The 14,560-nt window shown below is 50.4% G+C and overlaps 1 protein-coding gene across 11 annotated transcripts in view; it reads right to left on the bottom strand.

The window, feature by feature from the left end:
- Positions 1–14,560, bottom strand: part of Cacna1g (calcium voltage-gated channel subunit alpha1 G) — a 66,449-nt gene that overhangs the window by 26,007 nt on the left and 25,882 nt on the right. For 6 of the 11 annotated variants that reach the window (XM_070028356.1, XM_070028353.1, XM_070028359.1 and 3 more), the window contains 8 exons: positions 10,432–10,583; positions 9,430–9,615; positions 9,179–9,293; positions 8,933–9,088; positions 5,999–6,067; positions 4,399–4,483; positions 4,121–4,314; positions 774–1,205 (listed from right to left, as the gene is read on the bottom strand). In XM_070028356.1, the coding sequence (XP_069884457.1) occupies positions 774–1,205; positions 4,121–4,314; positions 4,399–4,483; positions 5,999–6,067; positions 8,933–9,088; positions 9,179–9,293; positions 9,430–9,615; positions 10,432–10,583 (1,389 nt within the window). The remainder of the gene's footprint in view (positions 1–773; positions 1,206–4,120; positions 4,315–4,398; positions 4,484–5,998; positions 6,068–8,932; positions 9,089–9,178; positions 9,294–9,429; positions 9,616–10,431; positions 10,584–14,560) is intronic. The other 5 variants (XM_070028360.1, XM_070028361.1, XM_070028354.1 and 2 more) reach the window with 1 other exon arrangement.

Genomic DNA, 14,560 nt, shown 5'->3' with positions numbered 1-14,560 from the left:
GCCCAGCCCTCTGCTATACCTCTCTTTCTTCCTGAAACCACTTCCCATGTCCCTCTAAGCCCTATGGGTTGTCTCTTCTTGAACATCACCATTACTCCCTGCTTCATCTCCCCCTCTACCCCTCTACCTCCCTCAACAGAAGCTTTCTGCTCTTCCCATCCCTGCCTCCATCCTAGTCCACCCCCACATCCTCCCTCCTGCCCTCCTCCTTCCTTCCCTCCCTGCTGGGCTTGAAAGCTGCATCAATTATCAAACATTGTACTCATCACAGCTGTCTGCTCAAAGACACACCTGGACCGAGGAGACTGATCCTTCTCCTCACATGTTAACCCTGCATGCTGGAGCCCTGGATCCATCCCCAGAGTAAAGGGCAGGAAGGGGGAGGGGGCAAGCGTGAGGAAGCTGGGGGAGGGGGGGAGGGGTAAGGACAGGCTAGAAGTCAAGGCTTGTGATGAGGTCCAGATGAGAAAAGGGGACAGGAGAAGGACATCAGTTTAGAGAGATGAGTGATGGGTCTTTCTGAGTCACAGGGGGAGGGCCATGAAAGATTCATACACATCTGCCTGAAGCCATTCATATCCACCAAAGACAGCAGGGCCGCAGCCCCAGGCATGACAGAGACCCAGGGCTCTGCAGGATAGCAGAGGGGGAAAAGGGGCCCGTTTGGAGGTCAGCTTCCAGGGGGGACATCGCCGTGACACACTGCCCACTGGGTACAGTTGCCCTGTCTTGAGGTCAGCAGTGAAGGGTCACTATGTCCACGAGGGACTCACCAGATTGCCCTCATCATCCGCATCGTCCCCATCTAGCGGTGGGTCATCGGGCCGCAGGGCCTGGGCCAGGCGCCCCGAAGCTGACTTGCCATTGCAGTCCTGGTGCTCAGAGGCAGAGCTGCGGCCACTGGCTGTGCGGTGCAGCCCGGGCACCTGCAGTGTGTCGGGCAGGTCGAAGGAGCTCTTGGCTTCACGCTCCAGGGAGCCTCGATGGCGCCTGTCACTGCCTGCTGGGCTGGCCCGCTCTTCTTCTGAGCTCTCATCCTCATCCTGGCTCTCCTGGCCCTCACCTGACAACAGGGACCTTCTCTCCCCACTAGGACTCCTTCGCTTCAGGCTTGGGGCACGACCCAGGCTGTTCCGGCTGGAGCGCCTGCTGGTCCAGCTGCTTGCTGCACTCCAAGGGCTATGTGGGGAGCTGCGGGCACTAGGCTGAGGGGAGGAAAAAAGGAGGAGTGGTTTCATTCAGGGCTACAGAGCTCTGTCCTCTCTGGTAAGCTTCATGGGCATGACACTGGGAGTGAACAAGAGACCTGGACTCCAAGCCAGAGTTCAGATCTGGGCTCACCCATTCAGCTGTGTGACCTGAGGCAAGTTATTAAACTTCTCTGTGCCTGTTTCTTCATCTGTAAGGGAGATATGGAAATAGCCCTTGTTCTTCATTTACTTATCATTGTTGGTGATAGGTAAAGTAAAATAACCATGAGAAGAAACTCAAACAAGTCAAGCAAGAAGACAATGCCATTAAAAAGTGGGCACAGGAACTAGGTATCAGTAGCTCCTGCCTGGAATTTCAGCCTCTCAGGAGGCTAAGATCTGAGGATCACTGTGTGAAGCCAGCCCAGACAGGAAAGTCTATGAGACTCTTATCAGCAAAAAGCTAGAACTGGAGCTGTGACTCAAAAAGGTAGAATGGTTAGCATAGAGTAAAAGAGCTCAGGGACGGTGCCCAGGCCCTGAGTTCAAGCCCGAGAACCAACACAAAAACAAAACAAAAAAGTAGCTGAGGACTTGAATAGACATTCCTTAGAAGAAGGCACACAGCCAACAGGGATATATGAAAAAAAAAATCAACATCACTGATCACCAGTGAAATGTAAATTAAAAGCATAATGAGCCAGCACCTCCCACATGTTAGAATGGCTATCAAGATGGATATGGGGAGACGGAAGCCTTGCACACTGTTGGTAGGAGTATAAGTTAGTACAGCCATCATGAAAAACAGTATGAAGGTTCCCAAACAACTAAAAATAGGACTACAGCATAATCTAGCAATTTCATTACTGGATATATGTCAGAAGTATTTGAACTCAGTACATCTGTCCTATGGTCACTGCAACCCTGTCCATAATGGCCAACGTAAAGACTATCAATCAATAAATGGGTTAAAAATGTATGTAATTCATTTATTTAATGGAACACTATTCAGCCTTTAAAAAGAAGGAAATTCTCTTATTTGTAATAACATGGATAACTCTGGAGGACATTACACTAAGCGAAACAAGCCAGCACAGGAAGTCAAATAATGTATGATCTCACTTGTAGACTCTAAGAAAGTTAACCTCATATCACTAGATAGCAAAATATGGTTTACAGATAGGAATGAGAAAATCTTGGTCAAAGATACAAAGTTTCCATTAGAAAGGAGGAATAATTGGGGAGGGGGGGAGGGAAGGGATGGTAAGGGAAAAACAAAGGAGGGGGTAACAATGCTTGATAGGAAATGTATCCGTGACCTTACTCATGTAAGTATCTTTACAATAAAAACAATACTAAAAAAAAAGAAAGAAAGGAGGAATAACCAGCACTTATGGCCCAGGCCTGTAATCCTGGCAACTCAGGAGGTTAAGATGTAAGGATTCTAGTTTGAAGCCAGTCCCAGCAGAAAAGTCAATGAGATTCTTATATCCAATTAACCAGCAGGAAGCTAGAAACAGTGGTATAGCTTAAATGGTAGAAGGCTAGCCCTGAGCAGAAAAAAAAAAAAAGGAAGCAAGAACATGAGACCCTCAGTTCAAGCCCCCAGTATGGCAGAATTAAGAAAAAGAGAGAGAGAACAAAATTTTGTGATTTATTGCATAGCTCAGTTAATGATGTCATAATGTATTTTGCACAATTGCTAAGAGTAGATTTTCAATGTTTATAACTAAAAAATGTATGGGAGGCTGGGTGCCGGTGACTCATGCCTGTAATCCTAATTACTCAGGAGGCTGAGATCTGAGGATTGCAGTTCAAAGCCAGCCTGAGCAGGAAAGTCCATGAGACTCTTATATCCAATAAATCACCAGAAAACCAGAAGTAGCTCAAGTGGTAGAGTGCTAGCCTTGAGCTGAGGGACAGCGTCCAGGCCCAGAGTTCAATCCCCACTACCACCACCACCAACAACAAAAATGTATGTGAGGTAAGATAATTCGCTTGATTTAACCATTCTATAATGTATAAATATATCAAAGCATCACATTTTACTCTACAAATACATACAATTATTTGTCAATTAAAAGTAAAGTATTAGATGAGTGCTGGTGGCTAATGCCTATAAACCTAGATACTCAGGAGGCTGAGATCTAAGAATTGTGGCTTGAAGCCAGCCTGGGCAGTAAAGTCCATGAGACTCATAAACCTTCATTTAACCACTATAAAAGCTGGAAGTGGAATCATGGCTCAAGTAGTAAAATGCTAGCCTTGAGTACAAAACCTCAGGGACAGTGCCCAGGCCCTGAGTTCAAACCCTAGGTCCTGCACATAGAAAAAGTGAAGCTGGGCACCAGTGGCTCATACCTGTAAATCGTAGCTACTCAAGAGGCTGAGATCTGAGGAGCTCAGTTCAAAACCGGCTTCAGCAGAAAAATACATAAGATTTTCATCTCCAATTAACTACCAAAAAAGCTAGAAATGGAGCTATGGCTCAAGTGGCAGAGTATCAGCCTTGAGCAAAAAAGTTTAAGAGACAGCACCTAGACCCTGAGTTCAAGCCCCAGTACTAGCACAAATGTGAGCACACATACATACACACACACACACTCACACAATAGCATGTGTGTCTAGTAGTGTCTGCCACAGACTCAGAAACTAGAGGAGAGTTCCACTAATGTGGTAACGTGTGAGAAGAGAGGGGTCCAAACCCCATTTTTTCAGAAGAGGCTCTGAGAAGTCTTGTCCAAGGTCACCCAGTGAGGGGACAGAAGAAAGCATAAGGGTCCTCCTCTTTCACTATCAAGGCTAAAGCTCTTTCATTTGTCTGCATTGCCAGGCCTGCCTAGCGCTGTGTCTTTGGGCTCATCCACCTCCATCCCTCTTCCTCCTGCTCTCTACTTCTCCCACTATGGATACCCATGAGCATCTCCTACCGGTGACTTCATCTCATGGACTGCCCCAGGCTCAGCAGACCCACTGCTGCTAGTACAGCGGGAACTGGAGCCCAGAGCCTCTCCAGGGCCGGTGCTGGAGCTCTTGGGCAGCGACATGGGTGTGGCAGCTGTGTGGATGATGAGAGGTGGTAGCAGGCTCTTCCGCAGCTCCGGGTGCTCTCCTAGGGACACCACTGCAGAACGACAGAGGGAGAGAGTCTGAGTCCATTCAGGGCTGTCCTGAGGCCAGGGGCTGCAACTCCAGGATAGGTACTCACAGGCCAAGTGCTTCTTCCTGTTCCCATCGCCATCCACGCTGGGTGAGAAGAAATCAGGCTCTGACTCGGACTTAGTGGCATCTCCCTAGAGTGAGGGAGCAGTGGGCCATTCATCAGGGCCTTTGCAGGCAGGGGTCATTGGGCTGGACCAAGGTCTCCCCTCTCTTCACACGCACACACCACATAAAGGGCCACAGGAACCAGCAACCACGTCACGACGAGGCATGCACAGGAGCAGGCCAGACTACCCAGGCTGGGGACTCAAGGTTTACCAGGGCTGTGCCTCTGCCTCTCACTAGCCACACCTCAGATAAAGGCCACCAGAGTCAATAGCACAACCAGCCTCACTGGAATGGCAGTAAGACTGAGATGGGGGCTACAATGAGTGGCCAGCAGGCAGGTGACACAGGCTGGAGGAGCTGGAGACCCGAGTGAAATGTTCACTAAAGTCTACTTGAGGCCACCAGGCCTCTCCATGACTCCTCCTTTCCCAACCTAAGGACCTCCCCTAAAACATTAAAATAACCTGGCCAGCAAGAGTGGCCCGGACATGTCACTTCAGTCTGTTCGCCCCTGCTCTCTACCTTTGCCAAACCCCAGACCCTCTCTGGCCCCATTTCTACTTCTCTATCTCTGAGATAGTTCTTTCCTTCTTTCTTAGCAGGTCAGTAGGTTCCCCAGTAATTACATACTTCTCCTTTAGAAGTTATTAAAAAATACTTGATTGCTACTTTTGATAAGGACATAAATATTGGGTAATTGGCATCTCAGGGGATCATTTTCATTAACTTGGTTTACATCCCTAACGAGGCCTTTAATTATCAAGTGGGATCTCCAGGGGGCTGCTTGAGATGTGCAGCACCATGGGGTCCCATGGGAAACCTGGCTTCGCCCCAAATTCCAGTGCCAGTGTAAGGAAACTACAAGGCACATGCTCAACATGGGGGCCACAGGATGAGTATGTCCTGAGGTAGTGGGCTGGACCTAATCAGGTCATTTGGGAGCCTGAGACTCTGATGAATTTAAAAATTCCAGTAATGTCCTGGTAAGAGCCATACCCCCGTTTCCAGATCCTCCAAGGATCTGTCCTGAGTTGAAGTAGTTTGGGATCTCCAATGGAGGCCCAGGGCAATGAGTGAAAGGGAGAGAAGTAGGGAGAGCATGTCCCATGGCCACAGGTCTTAACTCCACTGAGGCTGTTGTCCTGGATGCCCTGGGACCTCAGTGTAGACACAGGCACACAGGATGCCCCCCCAACACACACACACACACACACACACACACTCACACACTCACACACACACACGTGCACACAGAGGATTCTAAGTCCCTTCCTTCACCAGTCTATCCATCGGCCTGGCAGAGATGGGAATGTGCCTGTGGGTTGATGAGGGTAGAGGCCAAGAGGCTCCTCCATTCTGTGTCCTCAAGGGGGAAGGGACTTAAAATCAAAGCAAACCTCACAACACCAATGACCACCACGGCTACCACAGGTTGCACAGCAGCTGAGCGTGAATGGGAGCACAGAGACACGGAGGCAGAATTGGGGAGGGGGAGGGCATGGGCGCAGGGGCATGCTGACTTGTGATCTCGTACCTACCCCCTGGGAGTCGACAGGCAGCTGAATACAGCTTAACTGTCCACTCGCATCTTCCCGTTTGCTGATTTCCTACAGGGAAAGGGGGAGGCAGGGGAGGACTGCTGGTCACAGGCACTAGGGCCTTCAAATGTCAGCAGTGTCCCAAGAGGATGAACACAGGAGGGTCCACACCCCAGAGCAAAGGGAAGCAAGAGACACGGGGTAAGGTAGGGGAATGGGACCGGATGGCCTTGCAGATTTCAACCACAGGGCCCCCCAGGCCACAATGAATCTGAAGGGTGTGGGCAGAAGCCACGGATAAGGAAACAAAGGCAGGGAAGGCTCAAGGTCCCCGGTCACACTAGAAACAGCGGTGACCATGCATGGAGGGGTGGTGGGCAATGACACCACCGTGGCCATCTTCTAGGGAGAGGCACCTGAGGTCTGTGAAGTTATGAAAAGTGACACAGTTCATGCAGAGAAAGAGGCTGTGGATCAAGACCCTGTATCTAGCATCTCCAGCTCAGAACACTGCTCCCGGACTCTGAGGCATGGGTATGGGGTAAAGGCAGGGAGGGAAAGAAGGAGAAGGAGACAGAAGCCAGTGACTGGGCTTCAAACAGGAGGCACAATCAGACCTCCTGATTTCTCAGACTCACAACCACAGTCCCTCCAAGTCAGAAAGGATCTGGCTGCTCTGAGTGGTATGGGATGTGACAGGTCACACGGTGTGACAAGTAACACTGGGATGATGGCTCTGATGTTGTTTAATATCAATTAATGGCCGCACACAGGGCCTTGCTGCCTGCTCATTTAATTAAGTGTGTGGATGATAAATAGACTGGAATTCAGGGCGCTGCTCCCCCCTGAGAGTCAGGAAATCAACAGCCAAGCAGGTTCTGTCTCCAGGGCCACCCCCTGCCCACTCTTGGCACAATGACAAGGCCAGTGGAGGGGGGGGGGCGGTTACCCTTGAGATCTTCTGCTGAGGAAGTCTATCAAAATGGGACATCTGTGGCCCTACTCTGAGGTGGGTTGTTTTATTTGTAAAAGAGAAAGAAAAAGAAAAAAAATAGAAACCAAACCAAAACAACATTCCAGACCAATATAACAGCAAAGCCATACTCTCCTGTTAGACCCTTGGGACCTTCTAAAACCCCACAAAGGAGAGAATGCCCTCCGTCTGTGTGGGTCACCACATGCAGGTCAATGGAGGGAAAGGTCCCTTCACCTGGGTATTTCAGAGCTACAGCTATGGATCACCCTCACGAAGGGGGTACCACACCTCATCCCAGCCCAAGGTCCTCCCTGACACCCTCTCTGTACTTAGAGAACTTATACTCTGAAGACTCGGGAGCCTTTGTCAACCCATTCCATGCTGGAGCCATTCACACAGATCTCCAGCAGGGCCAGGGTGACTGGGCTGGGCTGAAGCTGGCCAGGCAGCTCTGTTCCCACACTCAGCCATCACTGCTGCCTAGCAACCAGGCCAGCTCAGCTGCACTCAATTTAACAAGGTGTTGGTGAATGCTGAGTGGTGGGAGGGGGTTTGTCTGCACTGGGGAACCGCCCTCCCCCCCCCCCCCCCCCCCCCCGCCAGGACTGCCATGGTGGCTGATGGCAGGGAGGGAAAGGAATGGGCTTGGGCATTTTCCATTTCCCAACAGAGCTCCCTGGGAATTTTTGTGAGGGAAACTTAGTGTTAGGAGCTGCTGTTTCAAAGAGGCTAAAGGGGACCCATCCTCACTCAACTCTTCCCCTGCAAGCCACAAGCAACAGTCAGGTGTGAGGCCATAAAGACACTGGCTCTGAGGGAGCCCTACAGGACCCCCATCAACTCTTCAGGCCCCAGGGAAACCCTGGAAATTCCAGGAAGAGCGCTGATGGCCTCCTTTCCTATTAGAGGCCCAGCCACCCTCAAAGCCTCCCCCACAGCTACCCTCGCTGCCACCCAGCAGGAAGGAAATTTGATAATAGATAACTACAGAATTAAAATCGAAGCGGGGAGAAAGGTTGGTGTAGGATAGAGGTACCCGCAAACTGCCCCCCCCCAGTCTAGCCTGGCCCATAGGGAACAGCCCTCCCTTGTAAAGGTTGGGAAAGGGTTGGAAAATAGATTTTTGTTTTTCCACCGTGTACTAGGTATTTATAGACCAGGCCGCAGCGGGAGTTTCCATCCGGGTCACCCAGAGAGAAGTGGACCAAGAGCTACTTCCAGGCCCAACCTGGAGCATTTCTAGGTTGGGTCAACCTGGCCTGCTTGAGATACCAGGATGCTAGATAGGATCTGAGAGCTCAGGTGGGAAGAGGCAGAGCTGAGGGAGAAGACAGTGGGGTAGAGGGTAAAGCCCTTTGGACAGAGGCTGTGTGCCCCGGCAACGCCAGGATAGGATCAATGTGAATCAATATTAATTGATGACGGAGGTGGTGTGAGTCTGGGCTGGAAATAGGACGCTCATCTCTGCCATGCCTGCAGCTAATTGGGCTCATTTCTCACCCTGGGCAGCTCAGCCCTGTCCTGGCCCTGGTGGCATCTTTATCAGTTCAGCCTGTGCTCAGATGACTTGCATGCAAGCCTCCCACACTCCTTAGCCCAGACGGATCTTCCCTAGAAGTCCCACGGTGCACTTGTGTTTGGGGGGGAGCGGGGTCCAGCTGTTCCATTTGTACCTGGCCCTGGCTTGGGAAGGTTCTAGCTGACTGACAGAGAAGCCTACTGGCCACTAACCTAAAACCCAGAGATTCCACCCAGCCAGCCTTCCCATCTCCTGTGTGATGAGACAGGGGGTACATGAGATCCAGTGCCACCCATCCTGGGGTGTTGCCAGAGGGACCTCTCGGCCCAGCCCTCACACCTGGCAATGCAGGGAGGAAGTGGCTCAAAACAGGCAGCCACTACTCCTGGAAATGGGACTGGCTCAGGCAGGTTAAGGTGGGTAGAGCAGGGGGGGTTACCTCTGCCTGGAAGCCCTCCACCAGAATGGCGACCAGCAGATTAAAGAGCACATAGTTGCCAAAGGTCATGAGGGCAATGAAGTAAAGTGCAGCCCAGGATGATGTGGAGGCCATGCCATTGTAGAGGACTTTGTTCCAGTCCTCTTGGGTCAGGATCTGTAGGCAGAGGACAGGGGTCAAGACCTTGATCTGAGATGGCCTCCACTCCTGTGACCCCCTGTGACCCCTGCCCTGTGACCCTGGCACCTGAAACACAGTGACGATGGCCCAGAGCAGGGAGTCAAAATTCTTCCGGTCTGGCAGTGTGTCCCCGTCCCGCTCAGATGCAAACTTGCAGCCAAAGAGATGCATGCCCAGGATGCTGAAGACACAGGGAGCCACAGACAGCCTCAGGGCCCAGTGTTCCCACCCTCAGCCCTCCCCCACCCCAAGGCCCTGCTCCCCTGCTTGGCCCACCTCTCCCCCTCCTTCCACCTTTCACTTGAGCTCGTGCTCACCTGAAGATGAAGATAAAGAGCATGAGCAGCATGCAGAAGGTGGCCACGTTGTCCATGGTCTTCATAAGCACCACGAGCTGCCGCTGCAGCGCCGGCAGGAAGCGCACCAGCTTCAGCACCCTCATCAGGCGGAAGGTCCGCAGCACCGACAGGCCACCCCCCTGCTGGCCCACGATCTCCCACACGCTGCAGGAGGGTGCAGGTAGCCTGAGCCCTACACCTTTGCATCCAACCCTCCCTTTCCATGGACTCAGCACACCTGGGGCTGAGCTGGCCAGCCAGGCATGAGAAAGGAGGCTTGTATGGGCCCTGGGACTCCAGGCTGGAGGCTCCAAGGTGGGGAGGATTCAGGTGACAAGCCCCAGTCCTCACTGCTCTCTCTCCTCCTAGCCAGAGAGTACCTCTTGGCAGCAGGTTACCCTTTCCCTAAATCAAGCCAATGCAACTACATCAAGTTATGGAATATTTGCTTTGTTCTCTTCTAATGAAATCTAAAGCCAATTCTCCAAACCAATAAAGCAGTTCTCCTGGCCCCAGGCCGGTAATGGAGGGAATGGGGGGGTGGAACTGGAATACTCTCTCAGGGTCTTGGAACCCTAAAGCAAGTTGCTAATAGCTAACTTTGTTTCCAAGCACTTTGAAAGCAGGGAAGCTGGCTAGACTTGACTCCTCCACTTCCTCCCCAAAGCTACCTACTCCAGGCTTGGGTAGGGTTATGGATAAGAGGTAGAGCTGGGGACAGGTGACTGGAGAAGGAACACCCAAAGGAGCTAGGTGCCCCATGTCCACAAGAACAGGTAGGGCCCAGAGAGAAGATGGAGCTGAGCATGGGACCACAGACAGGCCCTTACCTGGGGAAAGTGGTACAGTCTACGAGCCAGTGTGATCTGGCGGGCTCCAGACTCTTCCACCTCAGAGGAATAGGCTGGGCTGCACAATTCCTCTCCCTATACCACCCCTGCTGGCATTCTGACAGCAAGAGGCAGTGGGAGGCAGTCATACCTGATGACAACAATGACACCATCAAAGATGTTGTAGGGGTTCTTGATGTAGCCAAAGGGGCCATAGACGAGCAGCTTCAGCAGCATCTCCAGGGCAAAGAGGCTGGTGAAGACAATGTTGCTAATCTCCAGGGCATTGGTGAGCTCTTCAGGCTAGAAGACAACAAGGCATGAAAGAGTAGATTCATCCTTGAACCCCGTATCTCAGTCCTTCTGGGGCCCCCAGGAGATAAGAAGCAGGAACAGCAACTCTGGGAGGGTTTGTGAGGAAGACCCTCTCCAGGACCCCCTCAGGATCCAGGAGAAATGCATTTAAGGACAGCAACCTTGGGAAAGGCCCACATGAAACCCAGAGCCCCCAGTCAGTCCCGCCATGATCTTGAGGCCACAGACTTGTTGGGGTCTGTGTAGGGGTTTTGTTCTACCTTCCCTGGGAGCTTGGAGACCACCCTGTCCTGTGCTACCACACCAGTGCAGTGGCCCAGGTCAGGAAGACAACAAAACCAGCTCAAATCAGAGAGTCACGGCCAAAGCTTCACATGCACAGCCAGTCACAGAGCCACACAGTCTGTGGCCATTAACTACTCCATGAACTTGGCAGCCTTCCATTGGACAATCACTGGCTTTGCTTGCTTCCTTCCAGACCCACTCCCCCCCCTTGAATGCACATTTTTCCAGTCCCAGTCAATGAGAAAGAGGAAGACCCCCTCCGGGATGAAGAAGCACCTGCAGCCTCAGCCTGAGAACACGTAAGACACCTGGAATAATCCTTAGCCTATCCTGTCACTCACTCTGTGATCTTTAGCAAAATTCTCAACCTCTCTGGCCAACCAAAAACCATCAGAGGTAATTCTTTTTATGTTCCTATGCACGGTCTGGGATTGGGACCAAGAATGCATCCTAGAGAGGCTCTTAGAAGAATAAGTGACAAACCCTGTCTCATTTGTTGTTCCAGCTCACTAGTCACAGCCCTTCCAGTATGGAGTGTTGCCTGGACGCCTAGCAATGTACCAGGCATTGAAGAAGCTGGAAAAAAATGCCAACCTCACGCCTGCCTCCCAAGAGTACAGTGTCTAGCTGGAAACAAGTTGTACACACACTAAACAGCTGAATAATCACAAGGGGCTCCAAATCCTGCCTCAATGCCAAAATAAGTAATCTGAGCAGTAAATCCGGTAGTTCAGAGAAGAAAAGGTGAGAGGTGAACACTGTGAGAAAGGCTCAGTCTTGAACTGGCACTTGAACTCCAAAGGGTTAGTCTCCCCAGGGGGTCAGGGAGGGAAGGGAAGGGTTACATGGGAAACCAGAGCTAAAGTTTGGGGGGGTGTTGAAGGAAGAAGGGAAAGGGAGGGGGCATGGCTAGATTGAGGGCTGGAATACAGGTAGAGATGTAATTGGTTCAATGAAGCCCACTGCCCACTTAACAGGGGAAAGGTAAACCCAAAGCCCAAAGTCTATAGAAGCTGCTCACAATATCAGGGCTGGAGACATGGCTCAAGTGGTAGATCACCTGTCTAGTAAGCATGAGACCCTGAGTTCAAACTACCATAAAAAGAAAGACGTAGCCAAATGAGGCCTTGATTCCATCAGACACCACCTCCTGCTCACCCAGCTGCCTCGTCTGGCTACACAAGCATACAGCCAGCTCCTGGGCATGACCAAATGTATCCTAATGGGCCTGTCTGTGCAGCCAGCCTGGAAGGAAGGGAGGAGATCTGGCAGAAAGGGGTTTTTCACTAGTAGGGGGTTGCTAGGACCTTAGGGCCCATAGCTACTAGGGAGACATATTCTATGAATGGGGTTCTTCTCAAAGGCAGAAAGAGTTCGCAGGCAGGGCAGACAGCCAGCTGAGCAGAGGGTGAGCAGCTACCAGGGGTGGGAGGGCAGAGCTATTATGACCTACAGCACACTGCTCTGGAAGATCGCAAGCAAGTTTTGAGCTCTGTGAGTGGGAGCAGGAGGGGACATTCCCAACTGACCTAGTTAACAGGGTTGCACTGAGGCAGGATGCTTGGTCCCTCCAGTGTGAGCATGGTGCAGAAGGTGGAGGTATCTCCTGATCCCAGTTGGATCAGGATCTGCACCTCAAATCTAGTCTGCCAGGAGGGAGGGAGGAACAATGCACCTGCCTCTAGGTCTGGTCATTGTTACCTGCCCCATCTTCCACCCTTGGACTGGATAAAGATGACAAGTAATAACCACCTAGTGTGAGATTCCCAGGTCTCAGATTCACCATTGCTTTATTCTATGAGCCACCGCATAACCATCCTCCTCTGCTGGGTGCTTCAGATGAGCAGAAGAGGCTAAAAGATGATAGGTGACTGGCGCAAAGGCACAGGTCAGGAAGAGTTAGGGATAGGGCCCTACCTACGTCACCCTGCTAACACTAGAGAGTCAAGATCCAGACCCATGAAGGGCTGGTGAAACCACACACAGGAATGCACCAAATGTTCATGCATCTCCTAATGGATATTGTTTTATTTCAAACTAACAGAGATGCATGAATAAAGAACAAGTTGACATGAACACACAGCTGAGGTATACTTATAATGTGTAGATTTCACACATCATATAAATTATACAAATTGAGCATCCTTAATCTGACAGCCCAAAGTACAAAATGCTCCAAATCTCTTTCAACACCAACATAATGTCAAAAGTTCCACCTGACCACATGTGACAGATCACAATCAAAATACAGATGCCAGGCACCAGTGGCTCATGCCTGTAATCCCAGCTACACAGGAAGTAGAGCTCTGAGCATTGTGTTTCAAAGCCAGTCCATGCAGAAAAGTCCTGGTAGGACTCTTACCTCCAATTAACCACTCCAAAAAAATTACAAGCCACAAAAACTGGAAGTGGAGCTATAGCTCAAAGTGGTAGAGCACTAGCCATGAGGCAAAAGAGCTCAGGGACAATGCCCAGGCCCTGAGTTCAAGCCCCACAACCAACAAAACAAACAACAATAACAAAAAAAAAAAACAGATGCACTACAAATATTGTATAAGATTACCCTCAGGCAATATGTACAAGGAATATATGAAACATGATTGAATTTCATATTAAAGCACAGGTTCCATTTCCAAGATATCCCATTATGTATATGCAAACTGAAACCTCAAATACTTACATTTTGAATGAATATAACATATTCGATCTGTACTTCAAAAAAAGCTACCAAAACCCTTTTCTTTTTTCTTTTTTGTGGTGCTAGCATCTGAACCCAGGGTTGTAAGCATGTTCAGGAAGAGCTCTAGTACCATTTAGCCATGTCCCCAGACTTATTACTTGTATTTTTGTTTTGAAAAGGGTCTCACTAACTTCTTCATGCTGGCTTTGAATTTTCAATCTTCCTGCCTCTGCCATGCAAGTAGCTGTGATTACAGCCATACAATACCAAATTTGGCTAAAAAAAATTGTAAGTAGCTGAAAGATTTGATAGATTTGGTATATATTTATTCCATTAGCAAATCTTAAAAGGATGTTTACTGCACAGAGGACTGGTCTCATTCTGCCCCAATGTCATCACCTGTGTTCTTCATAGTTAGCACTGACAACTCGTAACACATGTACCCCTCTCACCTTCACACTAAGAAGTTCACTGAGAAGGATTGTGCAGGGGACCCCTTAAGGCCTACATCATTGGTCCTCATTGAGTGGGGTGGGGAAGCAGAGACTAAAATCTCTCCATCCTGACAAGCAGCTCTGCAGAAATACCCATGTCTGCTCAGGTGCAGATGCATGCGTGTCTGCTGCAGGTGTAGCTGGGCTAGGCATTTTTCCTTTAGCCTGTCCAGTCTTCTGTAAATAGGCATCATGCCTCTCTCCAGGGTCCAGTAATCCATGGAAATCTATGGAAAAAAGCCCTCCTGTCCTAGACAGTCAGGTCTGTCCATGTTACTAAATCAGAGGTTGGAATGTTTTGTAGATGTAGGACAGGACATAGGGATGCAATCTTAGCAACATGCTAGCCCCAGGGACCACAGCCGTAATTCTGGCCACAGCTGCCTCCAAGGGGCCGAAGCGGAGCTTGATTCTGCTGAGCCCAGCATTTCATTTCCTCTGTGCTCAGGACCAAATGAAGGAAGAATGGGACCCTCCCAGAGGGCTAGGGAAGTTAGATGGAGGTC

The sequence above is a fragment of the Dipodomys merriami genome, unplaced genomic scaffold (genome assembly GCF_024711535.1).
Source record: "Dipodomys merriami isolate MVZ:Mamm:240054 unplaced genomic scaffold, mDipMer1.0.p SCAF_19, whole genome shotgun sequence".
Classification (NCBI taxonomy): domain Eukaryota; kingdom Metazoa; phylum Chordata; class Mammalia; order Rodentia; family Heteromyidae; genus Dipodomys; species Dipodomys merriami.
Note: the sequence above shows the minus strand (reverse complement) of the source record. Positions and strands in the feature narration are given on the sequence as shown.